The sequence below is a fragment of the Leptosomus discolor genome, chromosome Z (assembly GCF_034619465.1).
Source record: "Leptosomus discolor isolate bLepDis1 chromosome Z, bLepDis1.hap2, whole genome shotgun sequence".
Lineage (NCBI taxonomy): Eukaryota > Metazoa > Chordata > Aves > Leptosomiformes > Leptosomidae > Leptosomus > Leptosomus discolor.
The window spans coordinates 45,092,206-45,117,058 of record NC_141419.1 but is presented as its reverse complement, the minus strand read 5'-3'; the positions used below and the strand labels follow the sequence as shown (position 1 = coordinate 45,117,058).

At 41.9% G+C, this 24,853-nt stretch overlaps 1 protein-coding gene across 1 annotated transcript in view; it reads left to right on the top strand.

Annotated features, from left to right (window-relative positions):
• The window catches only part of ROR2 (ROR family WNT receptor 2), a 51,426-nt gene extending 28,903 nt beyond the window's left edge, over positions 1–22,523 (top strand). The window contains exons 4-8 of the mRNA XM_086479738.1: positions 10,229–10,356; positions 14,782–15,096; positions 17,338–17,583; positions 19,210–19,412; positions 21,081–22,523. Coding sequence (XP_086335864.1) covers positions 10,229–10,356; positions 14,782–15,096; positions 17,338–17,583; positions 19,210–19,412; positions 21,081–22,523 — 2,335 coding nt within the window. The remainder of the gene's footprint in view (positions 1–10,228; positions 10,357–14,781; positions 15,097–17,337; positions 17,584–19,209; positions 19,413–21,080) is intronic.
• Positions 22,524–24,853: the final 2,330 nt, after the last annotated feature.

Below are 24,853 nucleotides of genomic sequence, written 5' to 3'. Positions count from 1 at the left end.
CCCTCAGCACTCGCTGGTGCATCCCATTGATGCCCATGGATTTGTGAGTATCCAGTTTGCTGAAATGATCTCTAACCCAATCCTCCTTGACCAAGGGGCAGTCTTCTTTTCTCCAGACTTCTTCCCTGCCTCCAGGGTCTGGGATTCCTGACAGCCAGCCTTAGCAGTAAAGACTGAAGCAAAGAAGGCATTTGGTATCTCCCCCTTCTCCATATCCTCAGTCAGCAGGGCACCCTCCTGTCTTGGTTTGAAAGACAGGTGTCTGCAGAGGAAGGCAGGAGCCTCCCTTGAAATGGAAAGTGCAACCCCCTTCCCTCCAAATTATTATAATTTTGAAATTAACGGGCCTTCAGGCAAAGATATGGGGAATAGGAATAACAGTTCTTTACTTATATATATATATATATATATATATAAAAAAAAACCACAAGGCAGGGAAAAACAAACAACCCACTGGTTTACACTGACAGAGTCAGGAATACAACCTGACACCCTGTTAGGGTGGCAGTAGCAGTCCGATAAGATGATGGCTGCAGTCCTCCTGAAGCGATGGATGTAGTTCTGTTGAAGCAGCGATCAGGGAAAAGAGTCTGGTCTTCCTCCGAAGGTCCAGCGGTAGGTAAGTAGCTCTTGTCCTCTGGAACTCCAGTAGAGGGAAAAACTCCTCTGGGAATCCAGTGGAAGAAGGCTGCTAGGGTGTTCGAAATCTCAGTTTTTATTTGGCATAGACTGCTTGGCTCCTTCCCCCCGGGCAGAGCATCTCACAATGGGATGGGGAGTCGTGAGGCAGTTCCTTGATGGGCCATTAACAGGAGATAGTCCAGGATCGAGTTATCTGTGGGTGATGGGATAAGGCATTGTTGTGCCCATTAGCAGAAGATAGTCCAGAGGGGGAAGGCAGGGAGCACTGCCCCACCTGGTCTCAACAGCTCCTGAAGGTGGTAATAGAATACTTTTTTTTCTTTTGGAATATTTTACACTGTAACCTAGGACACCTCCTCATTCAGCTGTGGGCCCCTGTTTTCCCTAGTCTTCTTTTTGCTACCGATGTGTTTGAAGAAGCCCTTCTTGTTGTCCTTGACATCCCTTGCCAGCTTTCATTCCAAGTGGGCCTTAGCCTTCCTCGTTGCATCCCTGCATACTCTGAAAACGTTCCTGTATTCCTCCCAAGTGGCCAGTCCCTTTTTCCAAATTCTCTAAACTTCATTATTCCCTTTGAGTTTTTCCAGAAGCTCCTTGCTCATCCAGGTAGACCTCCTGCCTCCTTTGCTTGATTTCTTCCCCATAGGGATGCACTGATCTTGAGCTTGCAGGAAGTGGTGCTTGAATATTAACCAGCTCTCTTGGATCCCCATACCTTCTAGAGCCCTAACCCATGAGATACCTTGCATTAAAAGGATCTTCCTTTTATGGTAACATTGGAGTATATGTTTAAAACTATGTTTTAGAGACAGGCTTTGGAGGCTGAGTTTTGTGTTTAAAAATACTGATTTTATAATCCGTTGTGGTAATAACTGCAATAGGCTAAAAATAAGGTGGTTGTTTACAAGTTACTGTTTGACAAACAGCTTGCTTTTCTCTAGTTTGTCACAAACACAAGTCCATTTGCAGCTGTGTTTTTATTGATGACATTTCAATGATTTGCATTATCTATTACCTGGCTTAAAATATTGTCTCAAATTCTATGATGAAGATTTAACAAATTCATCATTTAGTAGAATCAGTAGGATAAAGATCAACTGTTATTTTTGTACATTGAATCTAGAGTTTCAGTTCACAATGTCATAAATGTATTTTTTTTTTAAACTAGCAGATAAATACTCAAATCAAACGCAGCACAATTGCTCTGTTCCGTAAATGTGACTTTAAGTACATTTTTTTTAGGGATTCTGTAATGTACTGCTTTTCAGATAAAAAGCACAAAAATAAATGCTATTAATATTTATCTAGGTTGTATGCTAGACATAAGGGAGTCTTGCTTTTGAGATCTGTTGTCACACTCAATGAGCATCTGGTAGGAAAGTTCATGGGCCATGTCCCTGGTGAGTGTAAATTGTCATAGGTCCGGTGACTTCAACTGAGCTATGACTATACAAATTCCCCTGCCGGTTAGTTTTTTACTTTTTAACACTAGACTCCCCTTCTTTTCTGATGCTATTTATTACATTCCTTTAGTATATGGGAAATGTTTTTACATCCCTCTTGTATTTTAGTGAGGTCTTGGTGGTGTTAACTACTTTGATGGGTATTTTCTGAGATTCCAGGAGTGCTGTTCTTCTTTAGACACAGGTGAAGATCATAGAATCACAGAATCATAGAATGGTTTGGGTTGGAAAGAACCTCAAAAATCATCTAGTTCCACTCCCTGCCATGGCCGGGGCATCTCCCACTAGACCAGGTTGCTCAAGGCTCCATCCAACCTGGTCTTGAACACTTCCAGGGATGGAGCATCAACAACTTCCTTAGGCAATCTGTTCCAGCGTCTCACCACCCTCAGGGTGATGAAGTTCTTCCTTGTATCTAGTCTAAACCTGCCCTCTCCCAGCTTCCAACCATTACCCCTCATCCCATCACTGCAGCCCCTTGTAAAAAGTCCCTCCCCATCCTTCTTGTAGGCCCCCTCTAGGTACTGGAAGGCCACTATAAGGTCATCCCGAAGCCTTCTCTTTTCCAGGCTGAACAAGCCCAACTCTCTCAGCTTGTGCTTGCAGGAAAGGTGTTCCAAACCCCTGACCATCTTGTTAGCCCTTCTCTGGACTCGCTCCAACAGCTCCATGTCTTTCTTGTGTTGGGGGCTCCAGAGCTGGACACAGTATTCCAGGTGGGGTCTCATGAGGACAGAGTAGAGGGGCAGAATCGCCTCCCTCGACCTGCTGGTGACACTTCTTTTGATGCAGCTCAGGATACGGTTGGCTTTCTGGGCTGCAAACGCGCACTGTTGGCTTATGTTCATCCTATCATCCACCAGCCCGCCCAAGTCCTTCTCCCCAGGACTGCTCTCTATCCACTCATCGTCCAGCTTGTATCTGTGCTTGGGATTGCCTTGACCCAGGTGCAGGACCTTGTACTTGTCCTTGTTAAACTTCATGAGGTTGACCTGGGCCCATGTCTCCAGCCTGTCAAGGTCCCTCTGGATGGCCTGCCTTCCCTCCAGTGTGTCAACCTCACCACACAGGTTGGTGTTGTCGGCAAACTTGCTGAGGGTGCACTCGATGCCACTGCCCGTGTTGCCAACAAAGATGTTAAATAGCAGCAGTCCCAGTACTGATCCCTGAGGAACACCACTTGTCACTGGTCTCCACTCTGACGTCGAGCCATTGATCACAACTCTCTGAGTGCGACCTTCCAGCCAGTTTCTTATCCACCAAGTGGTCCATCTGTCAAATCCATATCTTTCCAATTTTGAGACCAGAGTGTCGTGTGGGACAGTGTCGAAGGCTTTGCACAAGTCCGGATAGATGATATCAGTTGTTCTTCCCTTATCAGTTGGTGCTGTGACTGCATCATAAAAGGCCACCAGATTTGTCAGGCAGGATTTTCCCTTGATGAAGCCATGTTGGTTGCCACCAATCGCCTCCATAGTGCCATAGCAGAGCCTTCAGGAGGATCTGCTCCATGATCTTGACAGGCACAGAGGTGAGACTGACTGGCCTGTAGTTGCCTGGGTCTTCCTTTTTTCCCTTTTTGAAAATGGGGGTGATGTTTCCCCTTTTCCAGTCATCGGGCACTTCACCAGGCTGCCATGACTTCTCAAATACTATGGAAAGTGGCCTAGCAACTTGGTCTGCTAGTTAAGATGTGCAAACAATGATTTTATGTGCCGGAAAGGTGGATTATTTGCAGATAAACCTTTGGTCAGAGAATAAAACTGTTTGTTCAGGGCATGGAAACAGGTAGGGCAGGAATCCTGCTCCCTTATCAATTGATGTGGGTGCAGGGTGCCTCCATCCAGGGAGGGGCATGATGCAGCAGTGATGTGTCCTGCCATCCTTCCACTTCTCAGCCTCAGCAGGTGGGACATAGATGTGTAGATGTAGGGGTTTTGGTGTTTTGTGTTTTGTATGGTTTTGGGAGTTTTTTGTGGGTTTTTTTGGTTGGGTGTTTCTTTTTTTTTTTAAGTTTTCCGGTACACCTGGGTTTTGGAAACTTCATTAAAACCTCCAGCCCATTTGTGCATGTTACTGAATTTCTGTCCTGTATGGGCAGAAGTTACAGGTGATGTCAGGAGCACCTGGCAGTAGTCCAGCCCTTCCTAATGGATGAATAGTAATAGTTCAGGCAATACTGCTTTTGAAAAATCCCATTCTTTTCTTCCATCAAATATTTATACCCCTGTCCTGTTGCCTTGAATGTCAGGTTCCTTTGGTCTCCTGTACACAACAGGAGGCCTATGAGAAGGAGCAATTTTAGAGCCTGTTGTCACTGTTACTTTAAAAGACAACACTCTTGACAATTTTCAGTTCATGGTTAAACAAGAATTGAATGTATTACTTGATATTTTCCCTGAAAGGTAAATAAATAAACCTGAGAGGAAAGAACCCAGTATTTCTCTACAGTAACATTAATATAAATTCACTGTGCTTTTGACAGGAGGCAAATTTTGTAGATGTGATACAGTACATGACAGGGGTAGTACGTTTCTCTTCTCTCAGATCTTCTCTGTGACCTGTTTCAGTTGGAAGGAGTGGATATTTGGAGATGTGAACTCATTTTAGCCATTGAAAAATGATCCTCTTGCGAGTCAGGTTTGCTCCCCGGCTCTATGGTATGATACATGTCAAAAGTAAGGGTAAGAAATTACAAGGGCTATAGTGCCAGATTCTAAGAGGTCCTGATTTTCAGATGCGGTATAAACAAACCATGATTACATATGTGTATTAAAAACATAAATCCCTGATTTTTTACTGCGGCCCTTTATAATGCCCTTCCCACAAGTCAGAGTGAATTGCCTCTCTAATTAAATATAATCCCTTTATTCCTTTAATTCTTTATATTGCAGGTCATTTAATGTATGTGCTTTATGTTTATGAAGTAGCCACACACCAGGCTAAGTAAACTCATAGTCTGAAATATGATGCTTGTCCTTTTCCCTCTGATTTTACTGTCAGTCATAATCGTGCTCTTTACACAGCTTCTGCCATCAGTTTTCAAGCTGTAGCTATGAAAAACTCATGAGACTTTCCCACAAGATGAGTGACTGTATGCAAAATGTTGTATTTCTCTACTTATAGCAAATAGAATGACTTTAATAATTTGTCCTTTCCTTCATCTCTCACTGTCTAACTGTGGGTTTCTGTGCATTTGTCCTTGCTTTGTCACTCCACTTGTAATGGAATATGAGGAGGACACATAATATCCTCTCTTAGTATTTAAGAGTTTTTAATTAAAAGCTATTCAGTCTCTGGACAATATAAAAGAGGGTCAAAACTTCAGGTTTGTTACTTGTGGGAAAATCTATAGGAAGTTTTAACTGCACTTCATTTGCTTGTGGGAAACTGCTGTAACAAAGTTTTGACTATTTTTTTAAAGACTAATCTCTGTTATATTCCATGAATTGGCTTAGTGTCGTTTACTTTGGTAAAGTGTAAGCTGAGGATGTATCCCTCCAAATAACTTCTAAGTAAGTTCATTATTTGAATATATTAAAATAAATTGTTCTCAAATTATGGTTTTAAATAACATTTTTGTGCATTTTATTACAAGGGTAGGTTGGTAGGGTATTATTAACTTAGTTGGGATTTTTAAGTATTTAGTCAAAAAAGTTTTTGTTCTGAAGGGTTTCTGAGTTTCTTTTTGTGGCTGATACAGTGTTGTGCCTCTTCTGTTTTCAGGAAAACAGACTTTACTTACAAGTTTCTATTGTCTTTCAAAGTTAAATTTGTGGGATGCAATCAGAAAAAAAGTATCTTACTAGCAAATAAAAATCAGAAAAAAGGTGTCTTACTAGCAAATAAATATTTAGTACCTCTAAACTCTGCTTTCAGAATTCCCTTTTTGAACCCTTGCTAAGGATTGTTATCCCTTCATGTGTTTTCTCTATTTTTCAGCAAAACCACTAGGTCTGCACTCACTGTGTTTTCAGGGGCACCAGATACATGCTGAAAGCTCACATCAGAATTATGTGTTTCACAAGGTGATATTAGAAATTGAACAGGGTTTCTGTGATTGCCTTGTATTTACTGGGACTTTTTTTTGTTTCATATGCCCTCTGGACTGTTCAGTTGTGACAGTTGCATATGATAGGTTGTGTTACATAGATATTGTACAGTGTGTTGTGCCCAGATGTATTCTTTCAGCATTTCAGATTTTCTGTTAAGAAAAGCCTCTTTGTTTCCTGGATATTTTCTTTTGTAGTCGTTTGTTCAGTGTTCTTTCTGTGTCACGTGTGAAATTAAAGTAATGCTTAATGTGAGGGTGGGAGTGGCGATCTTCAGTGTGGTTTTGGAGCACACGCAGTATGCCTAGAAATCTCTCCATTTACTTCTAAAGCATGTATCTACCTTATGGAAGTCTCGCATGACCTCCATCTAGAGAGATTCCTGTTCATGCATGGTGGGGTTTATTCCTATTCAGAGGCACCTTATTCTTCCAGTGCTTCCTTTATAGACCCAGGTGTGCCTGAAAGTTATGATTTTTGTCAGTGAGAGGAGATTCAACTGGCACTATGCCACTGAACATGCATCTTTCTTCTACACTGTTTGTTTGGTTGATTATCTATTTCATACAGACTTCAGCCTACAAACCTGAAGGCAGATTGTGTTTAATCAGGTGGTGCAGTGCATGTGTGATAAGGAACTTGTAAGTATCTTAGCAGTGCTTGATTCTTCAATATGTTTCCAGACCTGGTAGGCCTGCCTGGTCAATCTTAGAGACAGCCCATAGAGGACATAAAAGTAGTATCAGTGTTTTGGTGTTATTTGTGCATGCCCAAAATAAAGGGTTCTCCTGCTTTAGCTTTATATTAGAAAGGCTAGTTCTTAACTTTATTGTTCTGGCAGATCACCTTATGGGCCTGAAAAACTAATGGCATTCATCCTAAGATGGGGTTGGGGTTTTAGGAATAGAGGGTCTGTTCAGTCAGATTCTTTACAGTTTTATTTTTAAATTGAAACTCTGGTCAAACATGTGACAAGTAGTTGGGTGGAGAGTTCTTTTGGTAGGAGAATATACCTTACCTCCACTGTAATTGAGTGCTGAGAAAATTCATGTTCCAGGTGCACTGTCTTCGAGACTGCCCTCCAGAAAAGGTGAAAAAAGAAGGTCAACACTTAGGATGTTGCCAACTCTGTTTTGTAAAAAAAAAAAAGTTATGTAAAAATGGAAGAAAATCACTAGTGAGAAAAGGTAACGCCGTCTTGAAACATTCAGAAAGAAACAATAAAGAACAAAGGTAAAAAAGTACCTATGGCAGTTAGCTTGTAAGATTTCTGCAAGTGGAACAAAATAAACTCTTCTGGATTCCTCTTGTGCAGTCAGATTTCTACTTTTACCAGGGTTCTTGATCAGAGGAGACTTTACAGCTCAGGCAGCAGGAAAGTGAAGATTCAGTACTTCTGCCTATTTTCAGCAGCTTTTAACTCTTGCTGTGATCAGCAACTGAATTGCTGGCATATGGTTTGGAGCACAAATCAAAGCTGCACGTGGTTCCAAAGACTCCTGTTTGAACTGAGCATGATGCCACTCCTGCACCGTTTTATCACATTCCCCCCCAGGTTGCTTTTTGCTGCGGATGTTTTGCCATGTGCTGAGAGTACGTGTAGCCAAGGGAAAGGGTAGTCTGTAAGGAAACTCTTAAGTGCTGCCACTTCTGCAGCTTTGTTGAAGTCAACTGTTTTCCTAAGAAAACTAATGTAATTTTGTCCCCTTGATCACTAGTACTGGTTAAACTGTATACACTGAGTTTCCTGACCTGACAAAGATGCATGTAGAATGACAGACCAGCTTCTATCAGAGTATCTGACATCAGGTTACTGTTTACTTTTGCTTGCATCCATGGTAATAGTCATATCCAGTTTAGTTTAATCAGCAGTTGACTATAACATGGGAGAGAGGTGCATATGTGTGTATATATAGTATCTAAGCTGTATTTAGAAGTTCTTGACAGAAATAAATAAACTGAGCTAAGTAAGAGATCGCATTGCTTTTGTCACCAAACCCATGCTGTTTGGAGTGCTATTTTTTATAGATTTTTTTTTTTTTAGTTCTATCATGAGAGTCTTGCATTGAAAGTTGAAGTGTGAGGTACAGTTTCAGTTATATACATTGCAGACATTGTTCTGCAGGATAGGGGTATGAATTTACTCTTGAAAAAGAGGTCAAATAGAGGTTTCATATTCATTCAGCTCCTTTTGGGAATTGCTGACTTCCTACCGAGGTGGTCAAGGATCATAAAACAGGCACAGACAAAATGCTTTGATATTTTTGTCCTTTCAGGCATGATGCAATTGTTGAGGTTTTGTTATGAGAGTGAAAGAATTTCACTGCAGAAATTAACTGATCCTGAAAGACTCCTCCTCAATCAAACCATAATCAAAAACTTACATATCTTTGTTGAAGAAAAACATGTTTCAGAATTTGTAGACAAAATGTTGCTCTACGAATATTTAGCAATCATACTGTGATAGGAAATAAAGGCCAGATCTGGGCAACAACTGCATGAGAGACTTCGTATCGCCATGGTTTATCTAGCAGCTGTGTGATGGCTCAGGTTCTGTTAAGTCATTGTCTTTCTGGGAGGAAAGGGAGAAATGCTGCTCAAGTGCCGATTGATGGTTCCAGCTTTTGTCTACACTGTACAGACAGTCCTGCTCAACCTTCCACTGCTGAAGATTTTATAGTTTAAGAAACAGTGGTAACATTTCCCTGAAGACATGAGCTTTATCAGGGAGACACAGCAGAGGAAAAATCAAAAGAAGTTCCTAAGACAGAATAAGATATCGGAAATACAGGGCTGCATTCTGCACTGCATGGTGTTGGGTGATGTGCTCATCATGAATAGCTGTTATCAGGCAGAAGGTTTTCATGCTGATTTGGCCCAGCTGAAGTTATGTGCTTTTACACGTATTCACTGACAGTTTTGCCCTGCTCATGTGGCACCTTAAGGAAGGGTGAAGGTCTAAGTGAAGTGGAAGCATAGGTGACCAAATAAGGTGCTGATATCCAAAGGTAGTGAAATACAAAGTGCAAAAGGGTATTGAAGTGGTACTTCAAAAATTGATGGTCTTGGAGAAGTACATCAGAGTTTTGAACTGACTGCTTAGTTATGAAAGCTGATTAAGCTTTTGAGTGTCCTAAGATTACTCTAGAGTCATGGTTTTCTAGATTATTTTTTATGCCTCTTTTGGTCCATCATGCAGTGAATGTCATGATGTGAATCTATCAGGCGGATGAGTCCTAGCACAGACCTGTGCTGTGCCAGAGGAAACACCTGGCATACTGGATATTAACTCTGAGAGCACTCTCACTCTGAAGTCCCTTTTCAGTGCTTGGATAGTTATGATCTACAGATCAGCTCTGTATTATTCACTGGAGCTTTGGGGATGATGTGTTGAACGACTGGGCCTTTAGGCTAGTGCTTTTATGCCAAAAAAATTATGATGATGTGAGTAAAATTTGGCCCAAAGCCTCATTGAATTGAAAAACGTATTAAAATGTATGTTGGAAGAGGAATTTGGCATTGACTCGATCTAGAGAAGAGGAAAAGAGGTTAAAACCTTGATTACTTTTTATTCTGTTTACCTAATTCAGAGTTCTAAATTATTCCATCTTTTAATTAAAGCTTGGGAAGATGTCTTCTGCTGTTCACTACAGGAAATGAAGAAAGGGAGAGAGAGGTGGGAGAAGAGAACGAACTGTTTATTTAATTGTACTGGGTGCAGCTAGGTGCCAAAAATGCGCAAGGACATGTGACAAGACCTGTGTTGCTGTCTCAGTCTGAAGGCTTTTTAATAGATTAATCTGTCAAATCCCATTACTATTAGTGTATGATTTTTAAATTAATCTTGGGGTTTGGTTTACTTCTTTTCTCTAATGAACTATTTACAGGGTTCCTCATTAATACTTCTAAGGTAGTGTAGAGACAATTGGAGGAGAAAGCTGCACCTGGGGAATGGAACAATTTCAGATTTACAGTCTTTTGGGGTTTTCTCCTTTTATGAGGATATGTTTTGTTAAAATTAATTGGGGACAGCTAGACATCTGCTTATAAAATCCCACCTGTGTTTTGCAGAGAAGATTACCATGAAGATGGGTTCTGTCAGCCATACAGGGGAATTGCGTGTGCACGGATCATTGGAAACAGGACCATTTATGTTGACTCCCTCCAGATGCAAGGGGAAATAGAAAATCGAATTACTGGTAAGCTTATACATCTCTGTAGCAGGGCAAAAAATGTTTGTGAAAGTATCCAATTCAGTTATAAATAGTGCTGTCAGTTTTATCAGTTAATGATGAAGATATCCTTATATTGAGGTTTAGAGATGAGCCAGTTTCACACCTGTGCAGTTAGCAAAATTTGGAGCAAGAAAGATTAATATCTGCTATCATGTGTGGAAGATTCTTCCATGTATTAAGTAAAATGTCAAAGCATTGACTTTTTAACAGGTTGTAGTTTATACTGGAGCTTTTTGCATCATGGTTTCAAATAGAAGTTTTTTATTAAAAAAAAAAGTGATATAATAAAAAATGACTGGGTTTTGATTTTCTTACAAAATGTATGGTGGGGTTTCCTCCTGTATTGTGTAATCCTGGCAGAGTCTGGATTTCACACTGATTTATATAAAACAAGAGTCAACCTTCCTGTGCTCTGCTCCTGATGATCATCGTTTTGGTACAGAGTCACAAACATCTTATCCAAAACCTTAATGACTTTTAGTGGGCTGTACATCAATATGGGTTTTCTTCACTGGACCTCAGTTACCTGACATTAGCAGCTGTGACTCTGATGTACACAAGTAGAGCAAGCAAATGAATCCTTGGAGTAGAGCAAACTGTTTATTGTAATAGATGGCCAATTAACATGGTCCAGCACGAGCTTATTTGTACATGGACAGATAAGGCTAACTAATTAAATCTTTCAATTTTAACATAACTAGTTGTCAAAAATAGTTTGTCCACTCTGTCTCCTTAAGGATACTACCTTAAAGGCTCATTGTCAAGCCAGAAATCCAGGTCAGGTTTTTTTCTGTCCTTGAGATGGTGATCAGATTCTGAGACTGGTGAAATCCGGGTGCTGACTTTTCCTTGTGCTGCTATGACTCATTGCCCTCCCTCCTTTCGCCTGTACTGTGTTGTAATTCCAGCCTCTTTTACTATTATGTCATTAATTAATACATACTACTGATACAGGTTTTTTTCTATGACATAATCTTTATCCTGTTTAGATGTTTTTCAGCAATGAGGAAATGTTCAGCTATCTGAAATTATTAAATCTGTAACTCCGTGAATTAGGTTCAGAATGTCCTTTAAAAAAAACCCCACAAACCAAAAACCAGACCCCAAAAAATAGCCCCAAAAAACCACAACCAAAAACTTGTGATATCTTCCCAGAAAATGTTTATTGGTAAGTTACACTTGTTTCAGGAATATGCAACATGGACATTTATGACCTGGCTGCTGGATCCCTAATACCAGTGATAATCAGTTAGATTTTGGAGGCTGGGATTCTCTGTCCTGGAGTTGAGGAGAATTTCTGATGGAACCTTTCTTTTTTAAGAAAACTATGTGAACCACCATGTAGAACTGCCCAGTGCCTAGCTAGGCAGTAATGATAATCCATTAATAGTATGGCATTTTCAAACTGTATATATCCAAAGGACATACCAAATGCCTTACGCAAAATAACCCTGAGGATTTCACAGCATACTTGGTTCTTTCGGCTCTTCTTATATGTAAAACAAGTATTGCAAGACTGGGTGTTCTCTGTCCAAATTGTAGGGTATTTTTGAAATTGCAATAGCTTATTAGATAAATATAAAATCTGCTGAATAACTGCTGCTGAGGTTTTGCTTATACTTTTGCCCGTACTTCCCAAGTGTAGTTCTTGGTGGAAGGTCTTTGTGCTCGAGCTGTAGACTGTCCAGAGGAGGCTGTGCGTGGGAAACGGTGACACCTACTGCTCGACGCCAAGAACATTTAATAAGGTTACAGGCAACATCTATGGGGAATTTTCATTCCAGGTTTTCATTTCCCTGCTGTGCTGATGTGTGAAATACATTCCCTTTGTCTCCATGGTCCCTGGTGCTGTTTGGTCCTGGCCATGTGGTTAGGTGAGAATTGCAGCCTTCTATTAAAAAAAGAAGGACGTTTATGGAGAAAAACTTGAGACATGACTTGAAAGGCTGGAAGGCCAACAATAAAGAGTGCATGAACCTGACCCCTGATCTGTGGATATGTGTGGTTAGCAATGTCTTTGCTGTGCCATTTAATATCTGTATAATAACTAAAAAAACAAACCTCTTAGATGCCACTGCACAGTCCTTTTGGCTTTTGCACCACCCATCAAAATACGGACATGATTGTGAATTGCACACTCTTCACTCATGTCGATCTAAACTTTTAACACCTTCACAAAAATTAATGTGGTGTTTCAAATAGACATCAGTGACTGCTTCACTCCTCCATGTTTATTTTTTCCCTGTTAGTCTTTCAGACAAGCACATGTCACAGCTGTGTGTGAGGCCTGATACTGTGCTTGCATGCAGTGTTCCTTACGTGACTGATAAATTATTATATTCCTGCATTGATATTTCTATATTAAAATAAGCAAAGGTGTAAAAGGCTGAAGCTGGGGCTGCTTGCTGCATGTGTGGTGTTTAGGAAACAACATGAGAGTCTCTGATAGCAGGTGACAGCAGGAAGTAGATGGTTGAAAGGAATGAGCTGGACAAGAGGGAAATAATTGATTTGTAGGTTGTAAATAGACTGCTGAGTGACTTAAACTGCTCATTTCCTCTCCTTTTACAGTGTGTGTTGGTGAAACTGCAGTCTTGCAAGCCTCACTCACAAATGATGCTTTCCAGTGTGGGAATGAGCATTCCTACATTTAAAGCTTCATTCATCCCCAGATACATGATGCATATGCACATTTGTCTTTGCAATGTGCAAGAAAACTCTCAGATAAGTGTTAGTGTGTAGGTACTGAGCGCTGGAGGGGAGGAGTAAGTTCCTAATTCATTCTGACATTCATCTTAATTTGATCAGTATGCTGAGATTGATTACATTCATTTTTCCCAAAACTGCTGCCTGTTACACTTCTGATGTCTATTAATATCAGTATCTCCCCAAATATCACTTCCTTTTGCCTGTCAAGACTTGAAAAACACTTGTCTTGTTTATTGATCAAAATGTCTACAGGAGGAATGTCGTGGTCTGAGCCCACCCAGCCAGCTACAAAGCCCCACGCAGCCGCTCGCTCACCCTTACCAGGTCCCCGAGGGATGGGGAGGAGAAAAATACGACCAAAAAGTCTTGAGGGTCGAGACAAAGGACAGGGAGGGCTCACTCACCAGTCATGGTCACGGGCAACAGACAGACTCAACTTGGGGATAACAACACACATTTAATACAAACAACCACCACAATCAAGGATAACGAGAGATACAACCAGGTCTTAAATACAACACACCTTCCTGCCCCTCCCCCGCTCCGGTCTCCCCGGGCTCAGCTCTGCTCCCTCTTCCCCCCCAGCAGCGCAGGGGGCAGGGAATGGGGGTCACAGTCCGTCCGGCACAAGGTGTCTCCGCTGCTCCTTCCCCCTCAGGGAGAGGGGCCCTCGCAGCCCTCCCCTGCCCCACCGCGGGGTCCCTCTCCCGGCAGACAGCCCTCCAGGAACTGCCCCAACGCGAGTCCTTCCCGCGGGGACGCAGCTCCCCAGAACCCCCCAGCGCGGGGCCCTCCCGGGGCTGCCGCCCTCCCACCGACGGGCGGCTCCAGCGCGGCCGCAGTCGCGCTCTGCTCCGGGCCCGGACCCTGCTCCTCCGGCCCGGGGCCCTCCGCGGGCTGCAGGGCGACCTCTGGGCCACCGCTGGGCTCCAGGGGCTGCAGGGGCTCAGCCGCTACCCCACCGCGGGCCGCAGGGGAACCTCTGCAGCGGCACAGCTCCCCCTCCCCTTCCTCACCGACCGGGTGTCCGCAGGGCTGTCTCTCTCCCATCCCCTCCTCTCCTCCACTCACCTACAAAGAAACACGAACAAAGAACTCGATCAACGGCTTCTTTCACTCTTAAATAGAGTTACTTGCAGAGGCGCCATTAGTCTGGCCTTGGCCAGAGGTGGGTCCAAAATCGGAGCCAGGGGGGCTTCTGGAAGCCTCTTAAAGGAGGCACCTCTGTAGCCCACTCCCCCACTATCAAACCGCTGCCAGACACCAAACCACCACAAGGAAGAAGCTGGTTGATCCTCATTCAGATTTTACCAAATTAGGAACTTTGGAAATACATGTTGGCATCCTGGCAGACATATCTTGCCTTCGGTCTTTATCCTTTCAAGTTGAAAATAGTCAAGCACCAACGATTTGCTCAATGCTAGTCACTTGGGTAAATTCTGATGAACTGAGGTCCTACAAGCTTGCAGACGTCAGAGGGACACTGAGATGCTATGCTTGCTTTCTGCATTTGTCAGCGCTCTTTTATAGCAGCAGTTGCCTGATTTCCTCACTGCTCAGTAGGCTTTCAGATCCTCAAGAAAAGACAGAAGTTGTGAAGGGCAAATGACATGAAAATTATGTTGTTTCTTATGCTTTTCATGAATGTAATACTTAAGCAATATTTTTGTTCCTTTTCAGCTGCATTTACTATGATTGGCACTTCCACGCATTTGTCCGATCAGTGCTCACAGTTTGCTATACCATCCTTCTGCCACTTTGTGTTTCCCCTGTGTGACGAGCGCTCTCGGACCCCTAAGCCACGGGAACTGTGCCGGGATGAATGTGAAGTTCTGGAGAACGATCTCTGTAAGCAGGAGTACAACATCGCTAGGTCAAACCCCCTCATCTTGATGCAGCTACAGTTGCCTAAGTGTGAGGATCTCCCACGACCTGACACCTTGGAAGCTGCCAACTGCATAAGGATTGGGATCCCCGTGGAAAGACTCAGCCAATGTAAGTTCGGGTGCTATATCACTGGGAAAAAGTAGGGCTTGTGGCTTCCTCAGGTTGGGTCTGAGAGACAATATTTTTATCAGCCATTCTTTTTGTAAAGAAAGTACTGCTGTACTGGATGCTGCTACTTTTTATTATAATGTGACTGACCATAATCTTGCACTGTTATAAGATATAGTTAAGATGGTGATGAAGTTTAAAGGATGCTGCTTAGTACTGAAAAGGGTTGTATCAACCACCCTGGACACTAAAATTCTGTGTTCACACAACTGATTTGACTCAGATTTGCAAGGGGAAGCAGTGCGTTGCAGGCTTCCCTTCCCACATGCCAGCCCCCGCCTCTGACTCAGTCTTTGCCTTTCTGGATGAGTCCCCCATACAGCTATTTGTGAGTTCTGTTTACCTATCAGTAAACCTCAGATAGGCTGTGGAAGCTTCACTGGAAAAAACCTGTTGAGAAATTAAGCATTCAATGTTCATTATTTCTGTATGGATATCCACAAGAATATTAGTCCTGTAGATCAGTCATGGAGTGTATTGTCTTTCTTCAGCCACACAGGATGGGTGAAAACATCTATCTCACTTCCATGAGTTTATATTTGCATTCAAGAGTAGAAGGGCTGTTACATTGTCAGTAATTATGTGCTGCCTATTTTTGTGCCTACTCCATTTCCTAGCAATTAATCACCACCTCTACAATGTTCAGTAAGGAAGCTCCAAGAGACTAAAGGTGTTTAGAGTTCACAGTGTGGTAAGATTATTCTGAATATCCACTGTCTGAACCCACAGTCAGAAGCAGGGCTCATGGCATAGCGGTGGGCGTGGAAGACGAGCTGTGTGCTAGTGTGATAGGTAGAGACACGGACAATTTAAAGTGTCAAAATCCAATGCGAATTTTATTATATTAGCAAGCGAACAAGAGCAAAGGCAGCACTGGGCGGCCGGGGAGTCTGCGCTCCGCCAACGGCTCGCAACTCCCCGCCTCGTGTAAGCACATTATATACAGTCTCATTTCCTGCATTCGTGATGTCGCAATCAGGTCGATACTCTGCGCATGTTCCTTCTGTTGCTGGGGGGTCTTTCTCTGCCTCCTGGTGATCGTAAGGATGAAGGCTGAAGGTCTTCTTCGTTGCCCTGTGGGTGGACTTATGCAAGAATGTGACTACTCAACCCCCTCAGCTACGGGTCCTGTTGACTTGTGCAAGAATGTCCTTCGGTTGGGCTATCAAGCCTTGCGGGCACATAAATCTTCCATCCATACCTTCCCATACAGGTTTAATGAACAAAGCACAATATGTTACTTGTTACACTAGGAAGGCAGAAATGTAGTGTAGCTGGGAAGCAGAAATAACTGAAAAAACAATGGCAGAACCAAATCATCCAGGGAAGAGGTATCAAGCAAAAGGGATGAGAATAAAAACAGCAGAAAGTCTGGCAAAAGTATTCCATGATTCTCAGAGCCAGTGGTGCTCGCTCTGTTGGAACAGCTGTGATGTGAGTACCCTGTGGGTTTGGAGGGAAGGACTTTGAGAGAGCTGGATTCCTGAGGGCTGGGGAGGGGGACTCGGAAAACTGAAGAAGGTAGTGTTGCAAATATGCAGAAAAATGCATGATTCAGTTCAGGTGACACATGGGAGACAAGCACTCAAAAAGTATGGAGAGAGGATAGCAGCACAACAGAGAGAGAATAAAGATACGAGTTCAGCAGATACGAAAATGATGTATCTAAAGAGAAGAAAAGCCTGAATTCCATTTTTCTAAAGAAGAAAAGAAGGAAAAATTGGTGAGGTATCAAAAAATGCAGGACTAATTTCTCTAGGAATTGAACGGTGTGAGGAAGACAGGAAGATTACAAGAAATAAAAGCGGCGGGAAGTTTGCACTGTTGGCATCTGAGACTTGTCCTGAAGTGAAACTAATAGCTCTAATTTAGTTTATCTAAATCTGTATCTAAAAGTCCATACATGCCTCTTAGTACCAACTTGCATTCAGGGTTACCAAATACTGGTGTGAATAGCTATAGAGCTGAGACACTCCAGGGCAGAATCCAGAAATAACTGGGTGTAAGAGCACAGATACCCACAGAACTGAATTTTCAAAACCTACAGCTTTCATTTAAATCCTGAAGTACCTAAATTCAAGTACTTTTGCATGCATGGTCAATGCACTTCAACCCTTTCAGTCTTGCTGGCCCTTGATTGTTTTGTTGTTTAACAATGTTTTCTCAAACCCTATGTTGCAGATCATCAGTGCTACAATGGTTCTGGAGCAGACTACAGAGGGACAGTCAGTGTTACCAAGTCTGGACACACTTGCCAGCTCTGGGACTCGCAGACTCCCCACAACCATGATCTCACAAGCATTCAGTTTCCAGAGCTAGGTGGAGGACATGCATATTGCCGAAATCCTGGAGGTCAGATGGATGGGCCCTGGTGTTTTACAAAGAATAAAAACGTACGCATGGAACTGTGTGACATACCTTCTTGTAGTATGTATTCTCTTTCTTTTTTCCCCTACTACTGCCCTGAATCCTTTGTAATTTTGAATGTTCCCTATTTTTAAAAGTATAATTCACTTAAGAGGGTCATGCTTTCGAATGTTTCACTTGCTGTAGTGTGGCACCCTTGTTTTGTGTTGTAGGCATGTAGTATTTTCTGGAGATCAGAGCTTATAACAGATATTGTGACGCTTTTTTATTATATATCGGGTGCTTAAGCTGAGATAATAATTAATGGTACTGCTGTATCTAGTAGTTTGTGGTCTAACGTCAATTGACAAACTTGACATACTTATCACCTGTATGTGTTTCGTTTGCTTGCACTACTCAATGGTACATTGCTTTTGCTCTATATGGCATCTTGCAGGCAGCAAGGATATTCAGATCCTGTAGAGGGAGGTATAGCATCATGCTTGGCTGTAAGGAAACCGTGTGAAGTGCAGAAGCAGAGATGTCACATGTAAAACAGACGATCGTATCAGAAAAGCCCTACACCTACAGTAGCCACTGCTAGTTGCTCTGTACTGCACAACTGGTAGCAAAAATAAAAAGCACAGGTCTCACAGCTTAATTCTGTCTCACTTATTTCCCTGTATTGGAATAGCCTTCAGTCTAAAGCTGATAGAGTGTTAACAGTATTTGGACACGACAAACCAACTTAGTACTGTGCTTCATTAGGAAGAAAAGCATTTTCCCTGCAGCGACAGGTGTATCATGGAAGCCATAAAAGTGGTTTTCTTACAAATTGCCTGGATATTTAAAAGCGCTCAAAATTTATATGAAATGTAACATGATTTGACATTTATAATAAATGTCTGTTGCATGTAACGTAGTGTAAATATAACACTGGGATGTGGTTGTGGTGAAAGCAAAACCATGGATTGCAGAAAACATCCCAGGCAGTTCCAGTGAACTTTTTGAACATCACTGTGCTTTCCTGGAGTCTCTAAGTATCAATAAAAAAGCATTTTAAGAAGGTTCCGGAACAGTCTTACTAAGTGTATTGATGGCTCTTCCATGTCTGTCTCACTGTAACTTAAAAACACTTTAGTTAATTATTAAATATAGAACAAATAAGATGTCTCCCAGTGAGACGTGAGATTTATTTTATTCTGAGATTTATTTTATTTACCAGTGGAGGTAAAAAGTGGGCAAAGTGGTGATGAAATGGCTGAAGCTGTGGGAGAAGACCAGACTGCAATGTTGTGCTGTGGTGTGTCACATTGAGTTCATTGCTTTATACACTGTAATGGAGACTACTGACTTGTTTTTTTATCCCCTGAACATGATAATGTGATGTTTTGCAGTTTCCACAACCAGAAGCCTCAAAAATAAAGCGAAATAAACCACATACTGTTACAGTCAACAGATTAAATGTGGGGCTCCTAGTTTATCTTCATACTGCTAGTTGCTATGTCCATTCAAACTTTGAAATATTTAATGGAAAATTATGGAGAAGCAGGAGGGGGTAATATGACCTCTGTTTTCAAGCTGTGGGAATTTACTTTTTGTTTAAAATGTAGTATTAATAATAATACCATAGTTCTTTTTTTTTCTTTACTATTGAATGCATTAAAAATACTTATTGTAAACAATGAACATTTCTGTGCGTGACAGGTCCACGTGACAACAGTAAAATGGGAATCCTTTACATCCTGGTTCCCAGCATAGCCATCCCTCTGGTTATCGCCTGCCTTTTCTTCCTGGTCTGTATGTGCAGAAACAAACAGAAGGCATCTGCTGCTACACCACAGCGCCGCCAGCTGATGGCATCTCCTAGCCAGGACATGGAAATGCCGCTCATTAATCAACACAAACAGGTATTTTTTCCACAAGTTGCTTAGGCCACGTATTTCCAAAGTGTCACGATTTTCAGTGCCTCAGGTTGTCGGTGTTCAAATTTAGCTGTGCTGTAAGGGATCTATTTTTCCTACTGTGCTAGCCATCTACTTTAGTGAAAACCTGGTCTTGCACCTGCTAGCTGTATCTAGAAATCCTGGCCTCATGCAACAGGTTTCAGGACAAAGTATTTTATGACATTTGTCATTACCCGTCAATACCCATTCTGCTTGTTGTCTTAGTGACCAGAAATGTTTTATTTCTGATCCAGTCTTCAGCCAGCAGCTGTTTTTCTCTCTTGGTGATGACGCGGCCAGTTTGCTTGTCTAAAGCAAGATGCACAGTGGGGTTTCTTGTCTAATCAGTCAGCTCAGTCCCCTGCTATTCTGGATTGCCACCGAGCCAGGGTGCAACATGTTTCTAGGGCTGTATATCACAAAGGACAGTGAAACAAAAATGGCTTTGAACTCCTGTCTACAGATCTCATCTCCTGCATACAGTTTTCTAGCTCAACTAACTGATATCTGCGCTAAAATCTGGTTCAGAGCTGATGTTGAATTTTTAATGACAGCATTTACAAGATGCATTCTCTAAAGAACAATGCTCAATTTGTTACAATTGGCAACATCTGTTCAGGAAACTGTAGAATATTTGCAGGATATTACCAATTGTAACAAATTGCATCGATTTTTTGTGGTAAGGGGGAGGTTTAATGGCTGAGTGTGGGCTGTGCTGGAAACTGTCTGGTCCAGTCCACGGTCTGTTGGCCACTAAAATCAGAGCTTGTTCCCAAATCACCTGTTAAAGCCTCTTTCCAGCCTGCCATGCTCCCTCCTGCTGTGGTGCCCCATCTGTGAAACTGTACCATCCAGTCAGGGACTCCTCAAGCCCGCACCAGTCAGGACCCATTAGATCACTGTCATAAACTCCCTTGCTTTCCCTGCCAGTTGCAACAGGGAGGCTCTGGGAATTTCCGACTCTTGGGTTTGCACCACCTTTCCCTTCGTGTACCAGAGAGAAATTCCTTCTTCTGCTCGTCTTCCACTCCCCTCTTCATCAGAGCTAGTGTGAGGTTTCTCAGCAGGGGTACTGTGTGCTACTACCCACAGGCAGGGGCTATTCCTGTAGTGCAACAGAGGATAAAGGGCATATCTGCTACTGCAGAACTGAAAGAGAGAGATTTTGTTCCTCCTTGCTGGAAGAGATGTTTCAGATTACCACAGGGCTGCCGCCTCCTCAGCCAGTGCCCACAAGTTTTCTGATAGATCTCCAGTGGGCACCTCTAGCCAATCTGTAGGGCAAGTGCAGCTGCAGTTAATAGATGTCATCATTATTGATGCCAGATTTACTCTGAACCAATTACTCGTTTAGCTTGCAGGAAATATGGGTGCTCTTTTGTAAAAATAATTATGCTCATCATCTTGCAGCATAATTCAATTTACACTTCTGATAATAGTATAACTCATTTCAAGGTTAACGGTAAAATCAATACACTGATGTGAATATACAAAAAGCTGAAAAGTCGTTTTGGCCCAATTTGTCTTCCATTTGAAGCATCTAACCACTGGGAGCTTTTCGTTGATAAGAGAGTCTGTTGTTTAGAAAACATTGTGATTTTTTACTGACTTACTTTCTTTACTTCATTTCAGGCCAAGCTTAAAGAAATCAATCTATCCACTGTGCGGTTTATGGAGGAACTAGGAGAGGAGAGATTTGGCAAAGTCTACAAGGGGCATCTTTTTGGTACAGCACCAGGTGAACAAACACAAGCTGTTGCTATCAAGACACTTAAAGACAAAGCAGAACTGGCTCTTCGGGAAGAATTCAAACATGAGGCAATGATGAGATCACGATTACAGCACCCAAACATTGTTTGTTTGCTGGGAATAGTGACAAAGGAACAACCCATAAGCATGATATTTAGTTATTGTTCCCACAGTGACCTCCATGAGTTCTTGGTGATGAGATCTCCACATTCAGATGTTGGCAGCACTGATGATGACAAGACAGTAAAATCCACTCTGGAACCAGCAGACTTTTTCCATATTGTCACTCAGATAGCTGCAGGAATGGAATATCTTTCAAGCCACCATGTTGTCCACAAGGACTTGGCCACTAGAAATATACTGGTGTTTGATAAACTGAATGTGAAAATATCTGATTTAGGCCTTTTCAGGGAAGTATATGCTGCTGATTACTACAAACTGATGGGAAATTCCCTTCTTCCTATCCGGTGGATGTCCCCTGAGGCTATTATGTATGGCAAGTTTTCTATTGATTCGGATATATGGTCATATGGAGTTGTGTTGTGGGAAGTTTTCAGCTATGGCCTGCAGCCTTACTGTGGTTATTCTAACCAGGATGTCATTGAGATGATCAGGAACCGACAGGTTTTGCCATGTCCTGATGACTGCCCCACATGGATATACACTTTGATGTTGGAGTGTTGGAATGAATTTCCCAACAGACGACCAAGATTTAAAGATATACACAACAGACTAAGAACATGGGGAAACCTTTCTAATTACAACAGCTCAGCGCAAACCTCTGGGGCAAGCAACACCACGCAAACAAGTTCTCTCAGCACAAGCCCTGTTAGCAACATCAGCAATGCTAGGTACATTGGACCAAAGCAGAAAACTCCAGCTTTCCCTCAACCACAGTTCATACAAATGAAAGGGCAGATTACACCGATGGTCCCTCCTCCTCAGCTCTACATTCCAGTCAATGGTTACCAGCCAATGCCTGCCTATGGCGCTTACTTGCCAAATTTTTATCCTGTCCAAATTCCGATGCAAATGGCTCCTCAGCAAATGCCTCCCCAGATCATTCCCAAACCAGGCTCCCATCATAGTGGGAGTGGATCCACCAGCACTGGCTATGTAACAACGGCGCCTTCCAACACGTCGGTGGCCGACAGGGCTGCTCTGCTCTCAGAGGGCACAGATGACACACACAATATAGCAGAAGACGTCGCCCAGAATCCTGTCCAGGAGGAGGAGGAAGAGGAGGGGTCTGTGCCTGAAACAGAATTGCTGGGCGATAATGATACACTTCAGATGGACGAAGCAGAAATTCAATTGGAAGCCTAAGTAATTTGGCCTCATTACTAAGAATTTCACATCACTTCCATGCATGGAGACTGTAGATCCTTAAGCTTAATAGAGTGATTTTGATTTGACTAAAAGAAAGAAAACTAAAAAACCTACACCCATGTAAAGTGCAGCAGTAATGATATACGGGGTTTATTGACCATTGCCACCATCAGATTTTGCAAATATGGTGGTATAGAATTTCTGGGTTTAATCTTTTTTATTGTCCTACAGTTCTTGAGGGAAGCTGCTTTTCCGTTACGTACTGTTGCTGTGCAACATATTGCAGAGTAGCATTGCACATCATGTATATCATGATATGTGAGTGTAATGTTAGTGAATTATGCTTAAACCGGTAACACAAAAAGGAATCCAACTATGGTTTCAGAATTGCTCTGAGCATAAGGAAGTGCCCTGGATGTGATGGACAGCTTAGTTTATAGTATTTATCTCTTTGATATAATGGACACGAGATTGTTGTTTGCTTTTTGAGTCTGAAAAAATAACAAGTTGAGAATACTGATCCGTGTTTGTACTATCATAGCCGGAAAAGTAGGGAAACTGAACATTAAATTGACGGTGCTGAGTCAGACCATGGAGTCTGTCCAGCCCAGTAGCCTGTCTCAAAAGGCCATCGATAATGTCTGCCCAGGGAAGACTGCAAGGACAATTTCCCTTGTAGAATTTCCCCAGGCTATTTCCCCAGCCTCCAGCAATTTGTGGCTTAGGGACTTCCCAAGCCAGAAGTGGAATTTTTTTCTGTTTAATAGCCCTCAATGGAATTTTCTACCATGAATTTATCCAAATGATTTTGAACCCACACAAACAGAGCATCCACAACATCCTGTGGAATAACATGAGAGGAAAAAGGATGGCTTGCTTTCATCATTCCCAATGAATGACTGTGACAGAAGCTTCCAAATGAGATCATCTGACTGCATTTGTGGATGAAAGTATTCCTTCTCTGCTGTGTATTTTCAGCAGCAAGCAGCCTTAATACACTGTTAACCAAAAATGGGGATATTGTAGGGGATATTGTAGGTGTGCACTAACTTAACAATCCAACTTTAATTGCGTATTGGTTATCAAGTATAGAAGAGGGCTCCACATCTTTATTCCTACATTGTAGAAGTGTTGGGGTTTGTGTGGGGTTGTAGACTTACTTGATTTGCCACAATTACTGCTGGATTGCATGTGAAACCATGTTTTTTCCTGCATCTTTAGTGAAAACGAATCTTTGAACTTTAGAAGACCGAAATAAGCAATAATGTACGAAGTGCTGGTTTTGTGCTTCTATTTGCAGGATGAATCATGTACAGACCTTTAAATGTAATTTATGTTTTATTACATTTTATATACCTTTTTTCATTGAAATAGTTGGATTTTTGAATTAATGACTTCATAACTTAACCATTTACAATATTCACATGTGGTGCGGTTTTATTGTATTGCTGTTTCATTTCGTTAAACATGCGGACAGGTCCATACATTTCATGACCCTTTCTGTTATACAAGCAATATACATTCTCATTGTAGCATTGTAGCCAACACACACTATAGCTATAAGTTGTACATCCAACGTGGGAGTATTCAATAAAGTGATGCAAAAAGTATGAGTAAGTATGTTATCTTAATAGTTTCTACAGCCATTGTTTTGTTATGGTACTCTGTGGAAATAGAAATGGCCACAGTTCCTTAGGTCACAGGTTTCATACCTAAACTACAGCATTTTATTTTATTACATTTGGATTCACTTGTAAGTTGTGCATCATGTGATCTACACCCTGTGTTCATGGTATGGCAGCATTACTTATTTTCAGCATTTCACCTGGATTTGGAAATGCACTGATAGGAATAAAATATGAAAGCTTTATAACTTGTGTTAATATAATGCAGCTTTGGGTGCTATTACTAAATAAAGGATAAAAAAGTAAATAAATGTGAAGTTTATTTACATTAAGTTCTTTGTTTCCTAGGTTTCATGTTCTCAGAGTAGTAAATTTCATTAATCAACTACATTGGCTTCCTTTGCTAACTCACTGCCTGAAAAAATGGAAAGTAAGTGGTCCATTTATACCACAGATGTGTCAGTGAGAGAAGAGATATGATAAATGAATGAGTGGCAGTCAATAGAAGCTTCTGTACAGCACTATCTGAAGTTCAGGCCATTTCTGACAGTCAAAGAGCATTACAACTTTGGGTGCTTTGGACGCAGTTTGGGAAACTCCTAATTCCTTTCTTCAAGCCTCATAAATTCAATCCTATAAATCACTATCATCAGAAAAAATAAGACAGACTCCTGTGCTAACTCACCACTAACATGTGGATGC